The 22092-nt window shown below is 40.6% G+C and overlaps 1 protein-coding gene across 3 annotated transcripts in view; it reads right to left on the bottom strand.

Annotated features, from left to right (window-relative positions):
* CGNL1 (cingulin like 1) overlaps positions 1-22092 on the bottom strand; it is a 177780-nt gene that overhangs the window by 88208 nt on the left and 67480 nt on the right. For all 3 annotated transcript variants that reach the window (XM_030931447.1, XM_010374266.2, XM_030931449.1), the window contains exons 3-7: positions 21503-21597; positions 19493-19598; positions 9993-10094; positions 9303-9451; positions 7780-7915 (exon numbers count right to left, since the gene is read on the bottom strand). In XM_030931447.1, coding sequence (XP_030787307.1) covers positions 7780-7915; positions 9303-9451; positions 9993-10094; positions 19493-19598; positions 21503-21597 — 588 coding nt within the window. The remainder of the gene's footprint in view (positions 1-7779; positions 7916-9302; positions 9452-9992; positions 10095-19492; positions 19599-21502; positions 21598-22092) is intronic.

Genomic DNA, 22092 nt, shown 5'->3' with positions numbered 1-22092 from the left:
CCCACAAACCTGTTTAAACCATTTCTTCCTCTCCCCCTGCACTTCTCAGAGGCCATGATTCCCTTGGATTCCTCTGTCTTTGCTTCTTGGAGATTCGATTGAATTTGAGGGAGAAAGGGAAACTAATGTAAATTTCACTGCTTTGGTAAACACGCCTGTATTTTCCATCTCGTTTCACTTCTGTGTAGTGATCTGTTGCCCTTGCTCTTGCCCTGTGTGTGCTGTTGCTTCACAGGGACACGCCAACTTGCCTACTTTGCTTCATATCCCCTAGGACCCTGAGTGTGGTCAAACCCTTCATCCACATTCCTTGTACTCAGGACGACTTTGCCTGTTTTTCTTCTATCTCATTTGCCCATCTGAGCAGAGCACAATATTCACATTTTCCCCTTCTTAACTGCCAAGTATTAATGAGGAAGGTCACAAAGCTGGGGCAACAGGCTCCACTACAAATCACATTACCTGAGCCTAGTGTGTCCTGCCAAAGGCTCGGTGTTTCTTTTCCTCCAGCATCTTTGTTCCAGACCTTCTCAGTTTTCCAGCTCAGGACTCGCCCTCACAGACACTTTTGCCCTTCCCTCAGCCAGAGAGATGTGGGCACCTTGGCTCCCTCTCCACCTCAACCCCTCTACACTCCAGGCCTTCTTCCACCCAGTCCCTCCACAGAGAATGCACTGTCCCCTGCCAGCCTGCTCCCAGTCTTCACTCCATCAGTTATTGACATGGTTTGGCTCTGTGTCCTCACCCAAATCTCATCTCGAGTTGTAATTCCCATAATCCCCACGTGTCAAGGGAGGGACACTGTGGGAGATGACCGGATCATGGGGTAGTTTTCCCCACGTTGTTCTTGTGATAGTGAGTTCTCACGAGATATGATGGTCTTATAAGGGGCTTTTCCCCCTTCGCTCCCTCTCTCTCCTGCCGCCTTGTGAAGAAGGTGCCTACTTCTCCTTCTGCCATGATTGTAAGTTTCCTGAGGCCTCCCCAGCCATGCGGAACTGTGAGTCAATTAAACCTCCTTTGTTTATAAATTACCCAGTCTCAGGTAGTGTCTTTATAGCAGAGTGAGAACGGACTAATACAGTTGTCTTTTCTTTCTGCCATTTTGTTCCTATCCATATTCTTGAATCTTGGTTACCTGCCAAACTTCACCACCAAAATGTTTGAAAGCATAATTTCTGTTCACTGCCTCTACTTCATGACTGCCCGTTCACTCCTTAATCTCTTGCTGTATGATTTTTGTCCCTAACTCTACCAAGACAGTCCCCTCTGAGGTAACTGTGACCTTTAATCATATCCGATGGCCTTTTCCCAGTCGTCAATTTTCTTTACCCCTCTTTCATCCTCCCTTCCTGTCTCTCTAAGACGCCCTTCTTTCTTGGAATGCCAAGATAACACAGACTCCTGTTTTATTCCCTCAGGCTGCTTCTTCTGTGATAGTCTTTTCTGGCTTTTCTCTCCCTCTTCCCAAAATCTATGATGATCTCCAAGAATGCAACTTTGCATTCTTTACTCTCTTTTAGCAAGCTCATTTTTGTTTTTCCAACTATTAATTCTATGTAAATGACTCCTAAACTTTTGCCTCTTACCCTTCTCTGAGTTCAAACCTGCACTAACACATTCAAAGACCTGCTAGATGCACCCATCTGGGTGTCCTGTGACACCTCAGATTCAGTAGGATTACAGTCTCAAGAGAATTCATCATGCTTCTTCCTTCCTTCTTCCTTTGTTCTTTGCTCTTGTGAAAAGCACCACCTGCCCCCTCAGCACTCAAGCTCAGAAACTTGGCAGCAACTTTGATTTTTCTCTCGTCCTGGTCTCTCATAACCAAAAAGTTAGTTCTGCAACATCTTCGATCCTTTCCATTACCTCCCTGGGTAAAGCCCTCCTCACCTCCTGTGCAGGTGGTTTACGATAGCCACTCAGCTGCTCCCCGCATCCAGGCTCTCGCCTACAGCCTCTAAGGCAATCCATGCAGCATCTTCTGTCTGGAGTGCCCTTTTCCATTCTCAGGCCCATCTCTCCCTGCCTTTCAGAAAATCTTTGAAGACCCAGATACAGTTTGACCTCCTCCAAGAGGTCTTCCTTGAATATCCCTCTTGAATACCCATCTCACTTTAGCTGTTCTTCTAATAGTACTTAATACTTCTTATTTTATATTCTATATATTTTAATCATTTTTCTAATCTGCATTTGGCTTCCCTACTTATCCTTCTTGAAAGATGGATACAGATCTGATTTATTATAGTTTTGATGCATAGATTAATATTGGGAGCACTTATCTGTCTAAATAAACAAGTGCAGTACAGGTGTCTGGAGATGTCAGAATTCTAAACTCGTCAGTTATTTCACCTGTGGCTTCTGCATAAGAACAGGCAGGATCTGTTCTCTTGGAGCCCCTGGGGAATCAGAGGCATGGCTGCCACCTGGGGACCCAAGGCTTCAGAAATGATAAGTTACTTTCCTGATGAGGGAAGAAACATTTTATTGATTTAAGGATAACTGACAATGAGATCTCTTTCTTTTTCTCTAGGACATGCACCGTCCATTGAACCAGAGGAACCTCTACAATCCCAGAATAGGGCTGCATTGCACAGACTAAGATTTTGCCCGTCAAGAATCTAACTAGCAGGCATTGACAAGCTCAGATGAAATGTCAAGAGACCCATGCAAGTAACAAAGTAACAGAGATCTTATGAAAATATACCCTGTCCTGATATTTATCAAAGAGGACGCCCTGCTGCCGCTGCCCAGCCCCTTCTTAAGGAAGATCAGAGTCTCTCCTGAATTACTGTTGCTTCCGGCTACCCCCAGGGCTTCCTGGAACCTCCTGCCAGCATCTCTAGTGCAAGCCCTGTGATTCTGACCCCTGTTTCCTGCTTTTACTCTCACACGTTTCTCAATTGTTTGGACGATAAGACAGTTCCTCTCCCCACACTTATCTTTTCCAGCATATCTCTGTGTTTTGTGTTGCCTTTGTGTGCTGCCGCCAATGCATGTCAAGACTGAAGTTTTTATGGTCCATTCTGCACCGACATGCTGTTATCTATGGCTGGGGCTGTCGCTTAAGTGGACTGTGCAGCACAAATCCAATCAGATTACACCTCGCCATATCACTTAGTAGCACTTGAAGTTTTCCAGAGTAGAAACCAAAAGGTACATGAGGTTTCAAAAACTTCACTCCATCACCTCGGGGCTTAATTATATCAATCAAAGAAGGCAGAGAAAAATACATAAACTTCAAAATGTAAGTATACATCCATTAGAGGTCAACTTGCCTCTCTATGGACTCCAATTAAAGAAAACAAGGGAAAACTGGCTGTCTGGGAGTGGCGAGAGCTAGGAAAGTTGACTGTGTTTGGTCCTTATGTATCATAAGAACTGTGCTGAGCATTTCTAACAATCCAGAGAGATGGATATTCAAGGAGATGAAGATTACTATTCTTCATAAACGGACAAAGCTCTGAGACTCTAACATGCCTAAGATCACACGGCCTTACAAGCAGCAGAGTCAAGAATGGGACCTAGATGGGTCCTAATGCCCTTTCCCTTCACTATGGTCACTACAGACCTGACCACAAAACCACACACTCAAGAAGGCTGAGAAGCAAACAGTCACACTGGAGTTCATCCATTAGATGCTGGTATGGTTTGGCTGTGTCCCCATCCAAATCTCATCCTGAACTGTAGCTCCTATAATTCCCTCATGCTGAGGGAGGGGCCCAGTGGGAGATAATGGAATCATGGGGTGGCTTCCCCCATACTGTTCTCATGGCAGTGAGTAAATCTCAGGAGATCTGATGGTTTTATCAGGGGAAACCCCTTTCATTTGGCTCTTGCTTCACTTGTTTGCCACCATGTGAGATGTGCCTTTCACCTTCTGCCATGATTATGAGACCTCCCTGGCCACAGGGAACTGTAAGTCCATTAAACCTCTTTCTTTTGTAAGGTGCCCAGTCTCAGGTATGTATGTCTTCATCAGCAGCGTGAAAACAGCCTCGTACGGATGCCACCAAAACAGAGCACTGTGTTTGGCTGGAAGGCCCTTTAAGGAAGTCCACCTTCTTAAACTAAAGCAAAGAAACACGACCAGAGCCTGAAGAAACGGGTAGATGGAGATCTAAGAGAAAAAGGAACACACTATGGGACCAGCTGTTCAGCAGCAGCAGCAGCAGCAAGTGACCACCCCAACACCATGCGCACTGAGAAGCAGGCACCAGGATGTCCAGAATGGCAAGGTATTTACTCACAAAAAGCTTTACTTCACACACCACCTGGGCACAAGCATGACACATCAAAATGAGGAAGACACCAATCTAGACCCTCTTTTGCATAAGTGCTTCCCAGAAGTTCCACAGGGTCCCTATCTCTGGCCCATGCTCACTGAAAGCATAAATAAAAGGTTTTATAGCAACGGTAGCTGACAGAGAATTCTGTCATTTTTTTGTTCCAGAAGGATGGCCAAGGAAGCATCACACGGTTGGTGAGAATCAGGATATTTTTGGCTGCCTTTTTTATAAAAATGCGTAGAATGTTCAAAAATATCATTACAAAAGAAGTTTTAGAGACATAATTTCTGAGCACAATCTCTCCTCAGACCAACACAATTTTATAACCAGACTATTTTAATGAGACTGAAGTACCTGCATCTTGGCAAATGCCAGGAATAAAACACCACAAGACTCTGCTGGAGTGAGGCCCATCTCTCAGCACTGCAGGCTCCCATCAAAGCAGACATTTGATAATTAGAAAACCCCACCATCATGGCACTTAGCAAGCTGTCTCACGTTGACCTGTCACCTTCAGAATGGAAGGTAATGCATTCATGACAAAGAAGTGGTGGAAACCTATTCTATAATCATTCTTGTAACTTGAGCTGAAAAAAAAAAATTTCAGAATCATCTATTTAACTGAGAATAACAAAGTCAACCCATTGTTGGTCAATTTTATGGCTTACTCTAAGAAAACAAAGTATTTTCTACTATTTCTCCCTTCCTTCTTTTTTTTTTTTTTAACTGTTTTATTCTTTTTCTTTTTTTAAGTGAGAGCCAGTTTATTAGAGAAGTAAAGAAACAAAAGAATGGCTACTCCATAGACATAGCAGCCTATTCTTTCTTAATGTTACTTTACTGATTGCATACAGCGGTGTGGTGTTATTTCACAAAATGTGACATATTAAAAGACATTTCACGCAAAATCTGGTCCATTATGCAGGACTTGCAAAACTCGGGCCTTCAACCTTTTTCCAACATTCAATAGCAGAAGTGTTTAATGCTCATTGTGTTAAGAGTTAACATTCAAAAGCGTAAGTGTTTAATGCTCATTGTGTTAAGAGTTTGTTCCAAGCTAAATGCCATGGGGAACTTGGCCACAACTATACTCTGTTATCAAATTCCCCCAGGTCCCTTTTTATTCAGATATGAAGAATAAATTAAAAGTGACAAGGAGACAGGGTCTATTTTACTAGTGATACAGAAACCATAGATCATAGTTTAAGTGTTGCTGACAAGTCAAAGGAAACTGATAAAAACAGAGGGTGATTTTCTGGAGCAAGAGAAAGCCACTTTGACATAGGGAAGCTAATTATACCCTAACTCATCTTGCAGAAAGGCAGCAGTAAATGATACAGTTCCTGTTATGGGAAAGAGACAAACAACCTGTAAGCCAGCAACATCAGGAACAGGTTTAAGAAAACATGTGCTATTGCCCATTGCTGTATCTCGCATTATCAGCCTTTGCCTGAACACATCACCAAAATAGTCTCATATCGTTATCCTATTATCAATATAAATAAATCAATAAACTAATGATGTTCGGTTAACAGATATGCAGTATGGTATGTTTAAAGAGGAAAAGAAGTATGCAGTTCATTTCAGAATTATTCCCTTTTTTAAAAAATGGTGACATTTTTAAAGTAATTTAAATACGAAAAATTATTTATTCACTTGCTCTGTTGCTCGGCACCGTGCTAGACATGAAATGGGGAAAGAAGCAAAGGTGACTGCTCTTGAATTAGCTGGCTAGTAGAAGAAAGATACAAAAAATGTGCAAGGTCAATGAGCTAAAACAGAGAAACTAAAAGGACAGGGGATATCAGGCGGCAACTCACAGTGACAACTGTCAGTTATTGGGGAAAATCAGCAACTTCAGAGACTTCCCAAGAGCTAACATAACATCTTTCCCTTTTAGAACCAATAAAATGTCCACACAGGGAATCACAGAATATGACAGTGTTTTATCTTCTATTTAAATTTGTTCATGAAGCTATACTTTTACTGAAAGTCATAAATTGTTCAGTGACATCATTTCTGGAAACTTATCCTTAGAAACAATTTTTAAAGTAGTAAAAGGATAAATGTAAAAACTGTTCCCCACGACCTTTGTTTCATAATTACGAAAAAGGGAAAACAAATGTAGGAGAATGGTTAAATATATTGTGGTTTATCTTCCTAAAAATAAAATACAAAGAATATAAAGAATAAGAAGAAGGAACATTTTTGACATCTTAGGTTTTAAAAGCAGGTATCAAAACTGTAGGGATATTATGATTGTCCCTATATTATATATAGATGGGTAGATGAAACCTATCAATAGACAGGGAGGCAAACAGAAATTATATAAATAAAAATGGCTGCTTAGGTATTAGGAAAGTATGTGTACGTCCCATTTTTAAACTTTCCTTTTATGTTGTTTTAATATTATTTCAGTGATAAATACATATATCTTCTTGTCTTTGTAACTCTGAGCCCTGAGAGTAAACAGCACCATGAGAAGCAGTATAATACCAAGAATGTGGTGGTTTTTAAGGAATCATTTGATAAAAAGAGGAATCCCAGTTGGTAAGGAACAATGCTGAGGGCTTCTCAGGAGAAAAGGTCTGAATAGGGACACAGAGATGGTCATGTGCGGAGAAGAGGCAATCACCCTCCTCTGCCCGTGTGAAAAATGGATTCATGAGAACTCCTGGGCTGGGTGGCCACAGTCACTCATCTCTGAGCTCCTGCCAAGTCATCGGGTGAAGAAAGGCTAAGTTCTAAAAAGTAGGACCTAAAATTTCTCCTGGGGAATTATTTTAACACTGGAGGAGGAAAGGAGTGAGAGAACAGTAGACAACTGAGACTTAAAGAGTGTTCCAGGGACTTCAGAGTCAGAAACTTCTAGCCCCAAGGAAGGGACAGAGAAAACACCTAAGCCCAAAGAGGGAGGAAGTAGAAAATTAAATATTAACAAAGAACCTTTATGTTTTGACTCTTTTTTTTTTTTTTTTTTTTGGCTTTGCTCTAAATTGTATATCATCTCTTATTCCTACAAACCACGCTATTCCTACAAACCACGCTTATAAAGAAGTAGGTTCCAAAACTATGCTAGAATACAGGTGATGATAATGTTACCGCAAACATCAAACACCTAAATGTGTACAGAGAAAAAAGTCCTATCTTTTTCTGACCCTCAATTATACTTATTCCCTCCCCCAAAAATGTAGATATTCAAAACCAACATTCTTGCTTTCTAATAATTTCATACATGTGTATCTAATACCTCAACAAGATAATAATCTAATTTAGAGAAGAGAGAATACACAATAAAAACCCATAATAATTAGCAAATGCCAAGTGGAAAGGAGAGAGTCAAACGCATCCACTGACTCACAGATCATAAGAGCACAGGTGGAGCAGGTGTGCATATCAGACAGTGGCTGGTAGTGCACAAACCCCAGCCACTCCATCTTTCCAGGCAGGTGGGGTCTGTCTTATCACCTGACCCCACAGCCCCACTTACCTCAATCAGAGCTCCCTTCTCCCTGTCCTCTGATCGCTTTGCACTGTCCAGTTCATCATGCATTTCTGAGAGCTGGTCCTGAAGATCCCTGATTTCAGTCTGATGCTGCTCCCGTTCCATCTTCACCTGGAATAGCCTGGCAAGGAAGGAAGTCCATTAGACAGGCTCTCCTGGGCTCTGCTTATTTCCATCCAGTCTGATTTCTGATCTTCAGAGCTTTACACAAGTCTCTAAAGACCCAAGGAGCCTCCCCATTCTCTGTTCTGCACTGAGCAAGGGATCACCAACCTGAAAAGGTGCCTGAGAAGAACTTAGGCTATGGTCTAATTGCCCAACAAGAGGATAAATGAGAACTCAAACCAATGAAGTGAGTATGGTTATACGGAGACATTTTCTCCCCAGAAGGAGATGGTAGGGTACTAGAATTTGAATGTAGAAGATAAAGAAATGAAAATTAAAAAAATTTCCCACTAAAGCCACCCCACCCTTCCACGCTCTACTATCCCAGTGTTCTAGACCAGGAGAGTTGGCAAATTATGGTCTGTGGGCCAGTTCAGCCCACTGCCTGTTATTGTAAAATTTTACTGGAACATGGTCATGTTCATTCATTTATGAGTAGCCATTTCATTTCACAATACAATGGCAGAGCTGAGTGTGTACAACAGACTATATGACCCACAAATCCTAAAATAATCACCACCTGATGAAAAAAAGTTTACAAAACTCTGCTCTGAACCAAACTCGCAACTACTACACCTCTTTATGTTGTAAAGCTTTTACTATACCCTATATTTTCTGATTTTTTTCTTACTAAACTCTTTTCTGCAGTTAGCCTCTATGATTGCTTTAAAACGCAAAACACCACCATCAAAACTGCAAGGACAATCCAATGCTTTCATTACATAATGTCTTCTTTTTCTTAAACTTCACCCTAGATTTCATTCCCACTTGACTTTCCACTTAAGGCTTCTGTCGTGTCCATGGGACATCATAGCACTGTGGATTCTCAGACCTTGGTTTTCGATCCCTTTGCCACAGATTTTAATACAATACAATGGCAGTGGCATCTTGGACGTAACTTTCCTTCTCTGGAGACTCAGAGGAGGTATAAGCAGCCATCGCAAACACCAGCACCATCCAGGATAAAATGCACAGGCTGAGAGCCCACGTGACACATGCTTTCTAGAAGCTGGGCCGAGGCTCCTTGAACTCTGTCTTTCAATATCAGCACTCAGTGTGCCCTGCTTCCCACTTACCTGCTAGGAGGTGCACTTTAAGGGCTGAAACTCTGTAAGGCATACTTCAAGGTGCACAAAGAATGTTAAGAATTACTAACCTTTTTGTTTATCAGTCTACATGCGTCGCCAGCTTCACCATTTTACCAGGGTCAGAGGAAGAAAAGGAAAAGTCAGCTGCCTTTATAAATATTTGGAAGGCTGGGTAGTATTAAATGGACAGAAAGGTTCTAGCCACATGTCATAGAGAACCTGGGAAGGGCAACAGGCTCTTAGCCCAGAACTTACTCCTCCAGATTCTTCCGGAGCTCCCCTTCACTTTCTTCCAGTCGTTGCTGCAATGTGGAGTTCTCCTCCACCTTTTGGTTGTGTTGGCTTCGGAGCTCTTCTAGGTTTGCTCTCATCCTCTCTCTCTCTTCTTTGATGTTCTGTTGATTCTAACAGGAATCAGTGTGATTTTAAAGTACCTCCACTGTACATTAACATAACCCCACAGAAGCCTACTTCTCAACAAGCAGACTCCGTATCTTTGCACTTACATTATTAAACAACTTAATCAAACTATATAATTAAGTCATGGGAGTTCTTAACTAGAAAGAACATCAAATATTTATATTTAATGAACTGTAATACTTGTAAAAGAAAACATAAACACAGTCAAACCTCATTCTGCTATTTCTATGATTTAGTTCAGATGTTTTATATACATTTAGCTTCCCATTGGCCTGCCTAAATCCAACAGGGTTTCTTTTACTCTGTCTAAGCAAACAGTCTCTACAGGCTTTGGTTACATTAAAAAAAAAGAAATTATTTGGACAACAGCAGCCAAATACACAGGAATTTACTCAGTGATTAAAGGAATGTTACTTTTTGGGGGAAAAAAATTGGCTTTCACTCTGGGCATCCCATTGTATGTAAAATATTCTTCATCAACCTAGACAGAAATGGAAAAAGTAACATAAAGGAAAAACCAGATACCTTGACTTCCAGTTGAAGTTGTCTCTGAAGTTCAGCCACTTCTGTGGTCAACTTGCTTTTCTGTTCCAATAGATCTTTGACTTCAGATGTGGAATTAGAAGCCTATAATTAATTGCAAAGATATACTAATTTAAACGTTCAGGGTGCTTTATTTTAATTATCTTCCCCTTCCAAATATAATTAGTGCAGTAACAGATGAGGCATAACACTAAACATTTTAAGACCCAATTCAAACATCAACCCCCACAGGGAAACTTCCCTGAGTTGATGGGGAGAGTTAACGTTGCTGGTCCCCTTGGGACTCCAGTGAACTTTACTCTACAGCATTTACCAATCATAGGCATCATTTCATCAGGTACCTCAATACTAGTCCAATACGACTAAAACTCGCATAGGTGGCATATTTGTTAGAAGTCCGTAATGTATTCTGTAGAATGTTATAAAACAGTAATACATTAAATTCAGGATAATAAAACTTAAAAAGCCTCTCCATAATACATTCTATATTCCAGAGCATGGAAATCAATGGTTAGCAAAAAATCAGCAACGAAATCTTTTTGTAAGTAAATTGGGGAAAGACATTCATTTTTTCTATTTTAACGGCAGAACACAATTTAGTTTTAGTGTTTCTTAAGAGTGGTTTGAGAACGACTACATCAGGAGATTAAGAACTTTTGTGGGACAGGGACCAGGTTTTATGTACCTCTTTATCTACAGAACGCAATGCATCTCATAAATTTAATCAAATCTTAGTAAATGATCGTTAGAATTCTGATTTTGCCATGATAGAGTAGCAAATATCAGATTTACTGTCCCAGCAAAAACTCTGAAAGCTAGACAAAAATATATAAAAACAATTGTTGGCAGGCACTGAAAAGCAAGCAACACAGAGTTATGATCCTTACGAAGGAAAAGACAGGAGGTAGCCCCATATTCACCCTGGGTTCTCCATGACTCCATTTCCAAACCACAGCACAGTAAAATTTTATAAGCACAGACAATGTCATTAGGAAATTGCAAATTAAAACAACAATGAGGCCGGGTGGGGCGGTTCATGCAGTGATCCCAGCACCCTGGGAGGCTGAGGCAGACGGATCACCTGAGGTCAGGAGTTCGAGACCAGCCCGGCCAATGTGGTGAAACCCCGTCTCTACTAAAAATATAAAAATTATCCGGGTGTGGTGGCCCACACACCTGTAATCCCAGCTACTCAGGAGGCTGAGGCAGAAGAATCGCTTGAACCCAGGAATTGGAGGTTGCAGTGAGCCAAGATCATGCCACTGCACTCCTGACTGGGTGACAGGGTGAGACTCCGTCTCAAAAAACAATCAGACAAACCAACGAGATACCACTATATATGAATTAGAACGGCCAAAATTCAAAACACTGGCAACACCAAATGGTGGCAAGGATGTGGAATAACAGAAATTCTTATTCTTTGCTTGTGGGAATGCAACATAATACAGATAATTTAAAAAATGGTTTGGTTGTTTCCTACAAAACTAAACATGCCTTTACCATACAACCCAGCAGCTGCCCTCTGGGTGTTCACCCAAGTTAGTTGAAATCTCATGTCCACACAAAAATCTGTACGTGAATGTTTATAGCAGCTTTATTCATAACTGACAAAACTTGGAAGCAATCAAGATGCCCTTAAAAGGTGAACGAATAAATTGTGGTATATCAGACAATAGAATATTAATACTCAATCCTAAAATGAAATGAACTATCAGTTCATCAAAAGGCATGGGAAAAAATGCACATTACTAAGGGAAATGAGCCAAACTGAAAGGGTTCAAACTGAAAGGTGTGATTCCAATGATAGAACACTCCAGAAAAAATAAAACCATGGAAACAATAAAAAGATTACGGGTTGCCAGAGTTTAGGGGAGAGAAAGGAACAAACAGGCAGAACACACAGGATTTTTAGGGCAGTAAAACTCTTCTGTATGATACTAAATGATAGATACATGTCATTGTTCACTTGTCAGAAGCCAGTAGAATGTGCAACACTAAGAGTGAACACTAATGTAAACTATGGGCATCTTTGGGTGACAATGATGTGCCAGTGAAGGTTGCATGATTGTGAGAGGTGCAGCCCATGCTGCAGGATGCTAACAGTGGCGGAGGGCATATGTGGGGACAGGACAGTAAATGGGAATGTGAACCTAAAACTATCCTGAAAAATAAAGTTTGTTAATTTAAGTGAGAAAAGTGTCCAGAGTGGCAACTCACTGATGAAGGAAACAGAGATTAGAGTTTAGAGATGGTAAGCAACAGGGATTTCAACATCAGGGTATGAGAGAGGAGACAGCTCCACAGAAGAAGTTCCAAGAACCTACAATAAATACTCCCTGGATTCTTGGATGATTCCTAAGCTGTATATGAGCAGAGCAAGAGTTCAAGAGGACTGCAGAGAAGAGCTGTCAGGAGGCAAAGGACCCAACAGAAACTTCACAGGTTGCTCAATGCTAGGGAGACACTAGGGTTCCGAATCAACCAAAATAGAGAAACTTTGGTGGACATTCTGGCATTCATTTGAAATCCAAGAAAGGAACATGGGTCATGTCTTAGTAGTAAGGGCAAAAACTTAAATAGACACTCCCCAGTAACGCCTAGAACAACCAACCATATAGAATCAAGATAATCTGAAAGTAATTTAACTGTCTGTCAAAACAAAACTTAACATTCTTCAGGGGGAGATAACACATTCTAGAACGTCTATAACTATTCGTCACCCACTCGGTCTAGCATACAATTAAAAAAAAAAATCATTGGACATGCAAAGAAGTAGGAGGAACCAACCAATAACTAAATAAAATAGACAACAGACACAGAGATGGCCCAGATATTAAAGTTAACAGATAAGGACTTCAAATTAACTATAACATTTTTAAAATAGAAACAATTATGGACAAAGGGTGTTTTTTGTTTTTTTCTTTTCAGACAGAGTCTTGCTCTGTCATTCAGGCTGGAGTGCATTGTCCCAATCTTGGTTCACTGCAACCTCTATCTCCTGGGTTCAAATAATTCTCCTGCCTCAACCTCCCAAATAGCTGGGGTTACAGGTGTGCACCATCACACCTGGCTAATTTTGTATTTTTAGTAGAGACAAGGTTTCACCATGTTGGTCAGGCTGGTCTCCAACTCCTGATCTCAGGTGATCCATCTACCTTGCCCTCCCAAAGTGCTGGGATTACAGGCATGAACCACTGCGTCTGGCCCAACAAAGAGATTTTTCTAAATGAAGTTCCAGAGATAGATTCTATAAAAATATAACCAAGTAGACATTCTAAAACAGCAATACACAATATCTGAAATTTAAGAACTCATTGGATCACAGCTCACTGTAACCTCAAACTTCTAGGCTCAAATGATCCTCCTACCTCAGCCTCCTGAGCAGTTATGACTATAAGCATGAGCCACCATGCCTGGCAATTTTTATAGTTTTTGTAGAGATGGGATCTCACTATGTTGCCCAGGCTAGTCTCAAACTCCTGGCCTCAAACAATCCTCCCACCTCAGTCTCCCAAAGTGTCAGGATTACAGGCATGAACCACTGCACCCGGCCAAAGAAAAGTTCTTAAAAGAACCATCCTTTAAAAGAAGAATGAAGAAAAAGATTCTTTTAAAGACATCTTTAAAAAAAAAGTCTTAAAGTAAGATTGACATAGCCAGAAAATAAGACTAATGAATTTGAAAGGTCAATAGAAAACACTCATAATATCTGATGCCCCAAACATACATACACACACAGACACACACCCACACACACACACAAAGAGAGAGAATAGAGCACAAGGGGTAAGAGGAACACCATCAAAATTTCTAAAATACATTTAACTGGAGACTGAGAAGAGCTGGGAGAGACAGAATGTGAAAGAAGCAATATTCAAATAAATAATAGCCAAGAAATTTTCAAATCTGATGCACCTATCAAGTCGAGAGCTCAGTGAATCCCAAGAAAAATAAATAAAAGAAAAATCACTCTTAGGCACGTCATAGTGAAAATCTAACAACTGACAATAAAGATAAAATATTAAAAGCACCCAGCTGGAAAAGACACATCACTTTCAAGAGAATAACACTAAGAATGATGGCTGGCTTTCCAATGGAGCCAACTGGGGTCAAAAGACAAATAATGTCTTTAAATTCATGAAACAAAACAATACTTGCCACACTAGAGTTCCTCAAAACTGAGAGTGAATGACAGCTATTCTCAAACAATGCTCCCAAAAAGTACTACAGGATATTAAAAGAAAAAGTTCTCCAGGCTGAAGGAAACCACTCCTAGATGGAAACACGGAAGTACAGAAAGGAATGAACAGCACTGGAAAGGGACTACATCTAAATGAAAGATGTGCTGGACCTCTCCAACAAAAATGACCGAACACTTCTGAGAGATGCTGCACACATAAATAAGTGGGGAGAAAGTTCATGTTCACAAATAAGAATACCAATAACATTAAGATGTCAGTTTCACCAAATTTATCTATGCATTTGGTATAATCCCAATCAAAATTCCTGGAGGCTTTTCTTGGTGGAAATTGACAAGCTGATAAAAGTTTATATGGCAAGGCAAAAGACCCAGAGTAGCTAAGATAATCTCGGAGAAAAATAAAGCTACCAGATCTCAAGGCTTATTAAAGTTGCAATAATTAAACTGTACAGTAGTAGTGCAAGGAGAGACAAGTAGACCAAAGCAATGGAAGAGAGTCTAGGTGTTACAGAGGATATATCCACTGGCACTGGCATGCAGCGCTACCAGGAGTGTAAACTGTTTGAATCACTTTGTAAAACCATTCGGCAACATTTAAGAGTTAAACGAATGCCCAATTTACAACCCAGAAATTATACTCTTAGATATATTCCCAAGAGAAATGAGTGTGTTTACAAAAAAAAAAAAAAAAAAAGACACTAATGTTCAGTATGGCATTATACCTAACAGCCAAATACCAGAAATGACCACTAAGAGGATACACTATGTTGAGTGATAGCAACAGAAAACTACATTTCAATACAAAATAGCTACCAGTACATGCAACATTAATGAATCCTGCTGATATAATGTTGAATAAATGAAGGGGGACACACAAGAATACTTATTATAATACATACTGTAAAATTTTACTTATGTAAAATTCAAGAAAGGCAAAACTACTCTAGATGATAGAAGTCAGGATATGATTACCCCCAGAAGGAAGGAGTACAATTTTGGGGGAAGGAACACAGGAAACCTAGGAAACCAAAACTACTCTAGGTGATAGAAGTCAAGATATGATTACCCCTAGAAGGAGGGGGTACAATTTATGGGGAAGGAACACCGGAAACCCAGGAAACCTGGGTGATGGCAGTGTTCTGTATCTTGATCTAGATGGTATTTGCATGGAAGCAAACCTATGTTAAAAATTCAATGAACTGTATAGATACAATTTGTGTAATTTACTTTATATAAGTTATACCCCAATAAAACAATACAAAAACATATATTTGTTGAAGACTCATCTGTTTGCTAAGTTATACCCAAAGCCCCTGCCTCTGTGTTCCAAGACCCTTTATACATATATTTGTTACAGAAATCTGCATTACACTAGAGATTATTGCTCAATCACCGCCAGTGACATTCCGTCCCTCTCTGCATAGACTGTATGCAAGTAATAAATAAGTGTATGTTAGCTAAATTGGCTTTCTCCTTTTAGATGTTACATTTCCATAATGAAGAGGGACCTGATTGAAGAGAGTCTATTAGGAAATATTATCTCTCTGATCTGAGTATGAATATTAATGGATCTTCTTTTTTTTCTTCTTCCATGAAAGTAACACAATGATTCTCTCAAAAGGATTTGGCTAAAATCCTACAGTAAAGTGGTTAGAAAACTACAAATAGCTGAGGGGAAGAAATAAAAGCAGGAATCAAAGCTAGAAATGGCAGCATCTTGGCTGACACTCCCTGAATCCAGGTGCAAGTTGTGTGTGATAAATTTGGAATGAGGTACTTCCCCACCTACCCCTGTGAAGAGAATTAGAAACACAAACACACAACTTCCAATTTTCTTAGGCAAAATGAGAAGAATCCATTTTAGAACTCTAAATCCAATCAATGAGGGAAATTATACATTGTTCTTTCCCATACAAAATCTCTACCTGCTTTGCTGTTTTCCAATACGGTCTCCGTCCCTAAGGAAGAGGGTTTTTACATTCTCTCCTAATCACCTAACTGATACCACAAAGATAAAACTTCAAAACCTTTGCCAGCAAATAATCAGATTCCGAACGTAAGAGGGAGGGAAGAGGAGTAGGAAAATGTGGCAATTAAACAGTCATGGAGCTGTAATAGGAACCTGAAGTCTAAGAGCCTTGGTTCATTTTCTTATCATCTCTTGATTTGGCAGCTTCTTTTGTTGTTGTTTTTAAGAGACAATGTCTCATTCTGTCACCCAGGCTGGAGTACAGTGGCACAATCATAGCTTACGGCAGCCTCCACCTCCTGGTCTCAAGTGACTTCTGCCTCAACTTCCTGAGTAGCTGGGGCTACAGGCATGTGCCACCATGCCTGGCTAATTTTTTAATTTTTCTAGAGACAGGGTCCCACTACATTGCCCAGGCTGGTCTCAAACTCTTGGCCTCAAGAAACCCTCCCTCCACGGTCTCCCAAAGTGCTGGGGTTACAGGCTTGAACGACCACACCTAGACAGGCATTAGCTTTTTATGTGGTCTCTCTTCCTCTAATCTTACCTCTCTCCAAAAGCTGCAAAACGAATAAACTTTCACAAACACAATGGTATTCACGTCTGTTTAAAATCCAACAATGGCAACCCACTCCCTTCACAGTCTGAAATGGAAACTTCTCACATAACTTCCAGGTCCTTGCTACCAGGCTCTACCTCCGCCCATCCTGGCTCTGTGTTCCCACCACACTACATTCCCTCTTTAACATGGCAAACCCATGCTTCTTTATATTTGTCTGTGCTATTCACTTAACCTAGAACACCCCAGCTTCCCTTCTTCTCACAAATAATTCTATGATTTCTTGAGGCAGCATTAGTGTCATTGTCCCTAGAAGGGCTATACTCTGACTTCCCCAGTTCAGGCTAGTCACCCCTAGTCTGTGGCCCACAAGGACAATCTCAACATCAAGGCCAAAGGCCGCACTCACTCTAAGAACAAACAGGTATACTTTACGAGTTAGGCACATGCCTAACTTACCACTCAGTAATTTTACCTCTAGTTATATTCTCAAGAGAAATGAGTGAATGTGTTTATTCCCCTCCACAAAAAAGTACAATAACGTTCATAGTAGCTTTATTCCTACTGGCCCCAAACCAGAAATGTACACCAAGAATACACACTGTGTTATACAGAAACAATGGAAAACTACATTTCGATACCAAAAAAGTTACCAGTATATGCAACATTAATGAATCTTGATGATATAATAATGTTGAGGAAATGCAGCTAGACACACAAGAATACATATTGTGAAATTTTCTTTATATAAAAGTCAAGAGAGGCAAAACGACTCTAGGTGATAGAAGTCAGGATATGATTACCTCCAGAAGGATGGGGTGTAATTGATGAGGAAGAAACCCAGGAAACCTGGGTGATGGGAGTGTTCTGCACCTTGATCGGGATGACAATTGCATGGATGCAAAGCTATGTTAAAAATTCAATGTACTGGCCAGGCGCGGTGGCTCAAGTCTGTAATCCCAGCACTTTGGGAGGCCAAGACGGGCGGATCACAAGGTCAGGAGATCGAGACCATCCTGGCGAACACGGTGAAACCCCGTCTCTACTAAAAATACAAAAAATTAGCCGGGCATGGTGGCGGGCGCCTGTAGTCCCAGCTACTCAGGAGGCTGAGGCAGGAGAATGGCGTGAACCCAGGAGGCGGAGCTTACAGTGAGCCAAGATCACGCCACAGCACTCCAGCCTAGACGACAAAGCCAGACTCTGTCTCAAAAAAAAAAAAAAATTCAATGTACTGTACAGATACTATTTGGGTAATTTACTTTATATAAGTTATACCCCACTAAAATAATATAAAAAGGATATTTGTTGAAGACTCATCTGTTTGCTAAGTTATACCCTAAGCCCCTGTGTTCAAGACCCTTTATACTGCTTTATAACAGCCAGTGAGATTCCAACCCACACTCTGTGCATAGCCTGTATGCAGGTATACAAAAAAACAAGAATCGTGTTGATAATTTGGACTTCAGAGTTTTAGCAAAAAAATACTAGACTGACTTTAAGAAGTATGTCGAGCTCCTCAAGGCTATGTATACGCAAGGAGTATGGTGTAAAGATTCCCCAGTAGGAATTGTGTATGTGTGTGTATGACATTGCTCTATTTGAGGTCAGCGCAGCCGTCATGGGTTAGCTGAGTGCCGGGGGAATAACAAGTAGTAAAGATGGTAGAGTGATGCCTACAATTATCCCCTATATGTACATTTCCCAAGTTAGAAAGAAGCTATAGACAAGTTTCCTATTACCTGCCTCCAGGTATCTTCCTCTTTCCTTCCCATGCAGAATTCCCCTGGGAGGGGAAAGGAAGCTGGACAAGCAAGAAATGAGTTCCACACAAGGTGGTGTAGGACTGAGGAACAAGTGTATAGCCGTACTCTCTTAAGAGCTGCTTACTTCCAGGGCACCAGGTGTGTCTGACATACAGTAGTTGTTTATCAAACGTGAAAGGGCTCTTTCCCTAAAAAAAAATCTCTATGTCCCCACTCAAATTCAGCACAATCAATCAGACAGGCAGTTATTTAAAAACTAACTTGGCACCCACTGAGCTCTTTCCTGGCCCCTGCACCACGGCTGGTCAGTGTCACCAGTCTCTAGTCCCATTCTCTTTCACACCTGAAGCTCCAGAGCTTGGGTCCACGCCTGTTCACACTTACCTTCCGCGTTTGCCTATAACAATGCTAGTCCTCCTATTTTTATTTTCCCCTTCTAAATCTTACCATCTGTTTTTATCATCCTGTCATAGTCTATGTATTTTTAAATAAAATATCTTTAAACTTTTCTGGAAAAAAGGCTGTACGGTAAGGCCAAGCATGGTGGCTTACGCCTGTAATCCCAGCACTTTGGGATGCCAAGTTGAGTGGATTGCTTGAGCCCAGGAGTTCAAGACCAGCCTGAGCAACATGGTGAAACCCACACCCTACTAAAAACACAAAACTTATCCAGGTGTGGTGGCACACGCCTGTACCTCCAGCTGCTTGGGAGGCTGAGGTGGGAGGATAGCTTGAGCTCAGGAGGCAGAGGTTGCAGTGAGCCAAGATCACACCACTGCACTCCAGCCTGGGTGACAGACAGAGACTCTGTCTCAATAAAAAAGGTTGGGTGCAAATTAATAACATTTAAAACTTGGGGAGTACTCCTCACTACTCAGGAAATGTCCCACTTACTGCTATAAGCAAACATACAGACTGAAGAAAGAGCAAGCTGTTTACCACATTCCATGCTAAATGCACTCTACAAAATACAAAAATTCCATTTACTTGGTTATTTCCTTGTGCACTCCCAGCTGCTCGAGACTTTAAGGTCTGGATTTTCTCAAAGACCAAGTTGACTTTCCTTTTAGTAGCATCATCATTATCAGCACTTCTGAAAAAGGGACCGCGGAGAAAACAATGAGGGACACACCCATTGGTCTCAGAACAATTTACATGTCATGACACACACACACACACAACAGGCACTTTAAGGAGATAAACTGCAGGAGCTGTGAATTCATTAAAGCCTCAGACAAAATCAGTGTGAGAGCAGGATGGATGGTGTCTTTTTTTTCCAAATAAATTACGTGTTACCACTCAATTTGGGACAGGGTTCCCACTTCCAAATATGTGAGAGGGACATAAGCACATCCTCAGTAAGCTTGGAGAAGACATCCAGTGAACATCTAGTAATCTGTTGTTTGATTCAAATGGCTCATGTCCATTCCAAAAGGAATTCTCCTTTTCTTTGAAGTGGGTTTGTGTGTCTCTCTCTCACACACACAAACACACTGTACACTTAAATCTTACACTAAGAATGATCTACAATGATCTTAATTTGTTTAACCTATGTTTAAAAAAATAAAACCCCTAAGCCAAGATTGTCAACATGGCAGCCCTTTGTCTGGGCTTTCACAGCTAACACTGAGATACTAAGTTTTATTAACTTCTACCACACTCCCAGCAATTAGAAGAAAAAGATTTAATATAAACTTCCTTCAACAGGCACCTCCCACTAAAGTCTGTCTTACCGATGTCTCAATAAATCACGTGCCAAAAAATACATACATAAAAGAATTTAATGAATTTTGGCCGGGTGCAGTGGCTCATGCCTGTAATCTCAGCACTTTGGGAGGTAGATGCGGGTGGATCACTCGAGGTTAGGAGTTCGAGATCAGCCTTGCCAACATGGCAAAACCCTGTATCTACTAAAAATGCAAAAATTTGCCAGACATGATGGCGCACACCTACAATCCTAGCTACTCGGGTGGCTGAGGCAGGAGAATCTCTTGAACCTGGGAAGTGGAGATTGCAGTAAGCCAAGATCATGCCACTGCATTCCAGCCTGAATGACAGAGTGAGACTCTGTCTCAAAAAATAAAAAAAAAATAATGAATTTTAGAAGTCAAAATTTCTTCTACCTTAATCTTAACACGGTAAAGTCTTCCACAGGGAGATACTAATAACCAGTTCTTAGCTAGATTAATCTTTAGGGTTACTTTTTTTTTTCCTTTTCAAAAGATCCCCTATCTTATATTTTGAGCCTTACTATTTTGTTAACTCTAAAACTGACAAATAATTGTAAGGCACAATACAAAAACATACAGTATTTTGATACCAATGAGGATTTGCCAAGTGGCTGGTTTTCAGTCATGTAGGCTGCAAAGCTTTGTTTTTGTTTCTTTTTTTTTTTTCTTTCCTTCTTCTTAATCATATCTGATGAGAGAACTGAAACAGAAACTTCAAATCCCTTGCTCGAGTTCCAGCACAGTTGGTATCTAAGTAAGGGCCGAAACCCTGATTATTCCAACTCAACCACCAAGATAAGCATGGAAAGCACTGCTTTTAAATGACTCACACATGCTTTAAAAATAATGGAAGCAGGGGCTCTTGGCCAATGTTAACTCTGGGGAGGGGAGGTGTTCTTATTTGTAACTTCTAAAGGACTACCACATTGCGTGGAAGAACCCAAGGTGATGGCAGACTCCATTCAAACCTGAAGAGTAGACACTCTTCCTATCTTTGAATTTGCTTTTGAAATAGTAAAGAGTCATTTTTAAAATGTATTCATTTTAATTTTTAAAGTGTGGTGTACTTTCCTACACACCCCTCCCAAAACCCCCACCCTATACCACACAAGACAAATGCTGTCATGAAAACCCCAGCCATTGAGTTTTAACCCTCCAAAGGCTGGCACAGGGCAAAAAAGGAAGGTAAGCATTAAGCCCTCAGAAAAGGAAATTAAGAGTCCCACCAGAAACAATACTTTGCTCTTTCAGAGGGAAAATCACTAACCCTTCTTTGAGGTAATTGTAGAGAATCTGTTTAGCTGTCTCCTCATTGGTTTGCTGAGTGAGTTCTTGCTGGCCCTTTAAGAGATCCGGTGTGGCCTGGAACATAAAGCCTGTTGTTAGACCTTAAGGATGAAGTTCCCAGAGGCTTCCAAACACAAAACAATTCCTCCACTGAGCATCCTCCTTAGAGCCAGTTACAACATTTAGCAGCTTCATAATCTTGGGGAGGTTACTTTACTTCTCACCTCAATGTTCTCACCTGTAAAATGAGGTTAATAGGTACTACCTGCACAGCGTTGGTGCAATCCTGTAATATATAACAAACAGTGCTTAGCACTTAGCTACATTTTTTTTTTTACCATTTTTTATCAATATCATTATTTTTTATTGTTACTATCAAAACACTAAATGTACCACTTAGATTCTATCACTTGATAATTAACCTAAATGAAGATTAACCTAATTTTTCAGGCTAGAAATTAACCCAGTCACTCAATTTTATGAGGAAAATTAATATATCTACACAAACCTAACCATTCAGCCTCTGTGCAGAAACAAATTCTGCATACTTTCAGATTTCATGCATACACA

The sequence above is a fragment of the Rhinopithecus roxellana genome, chromosome 5, assembly GCF_007565055.1.
Source record: "Rhinopithecus roxellana isolate Shanxi Qingling chromosome 5, ASM756505v1, whole genome shotgun sequence".
NCBI lineage: Eukaryota > Metazoa > Chordata > Mammalia > Primates > Cercopithecidae > Rhinopithecus > Rhinopithecus roxellana.
This window is presented reverse-complemented; position numbering and strand designations above follow the sequence as displayed.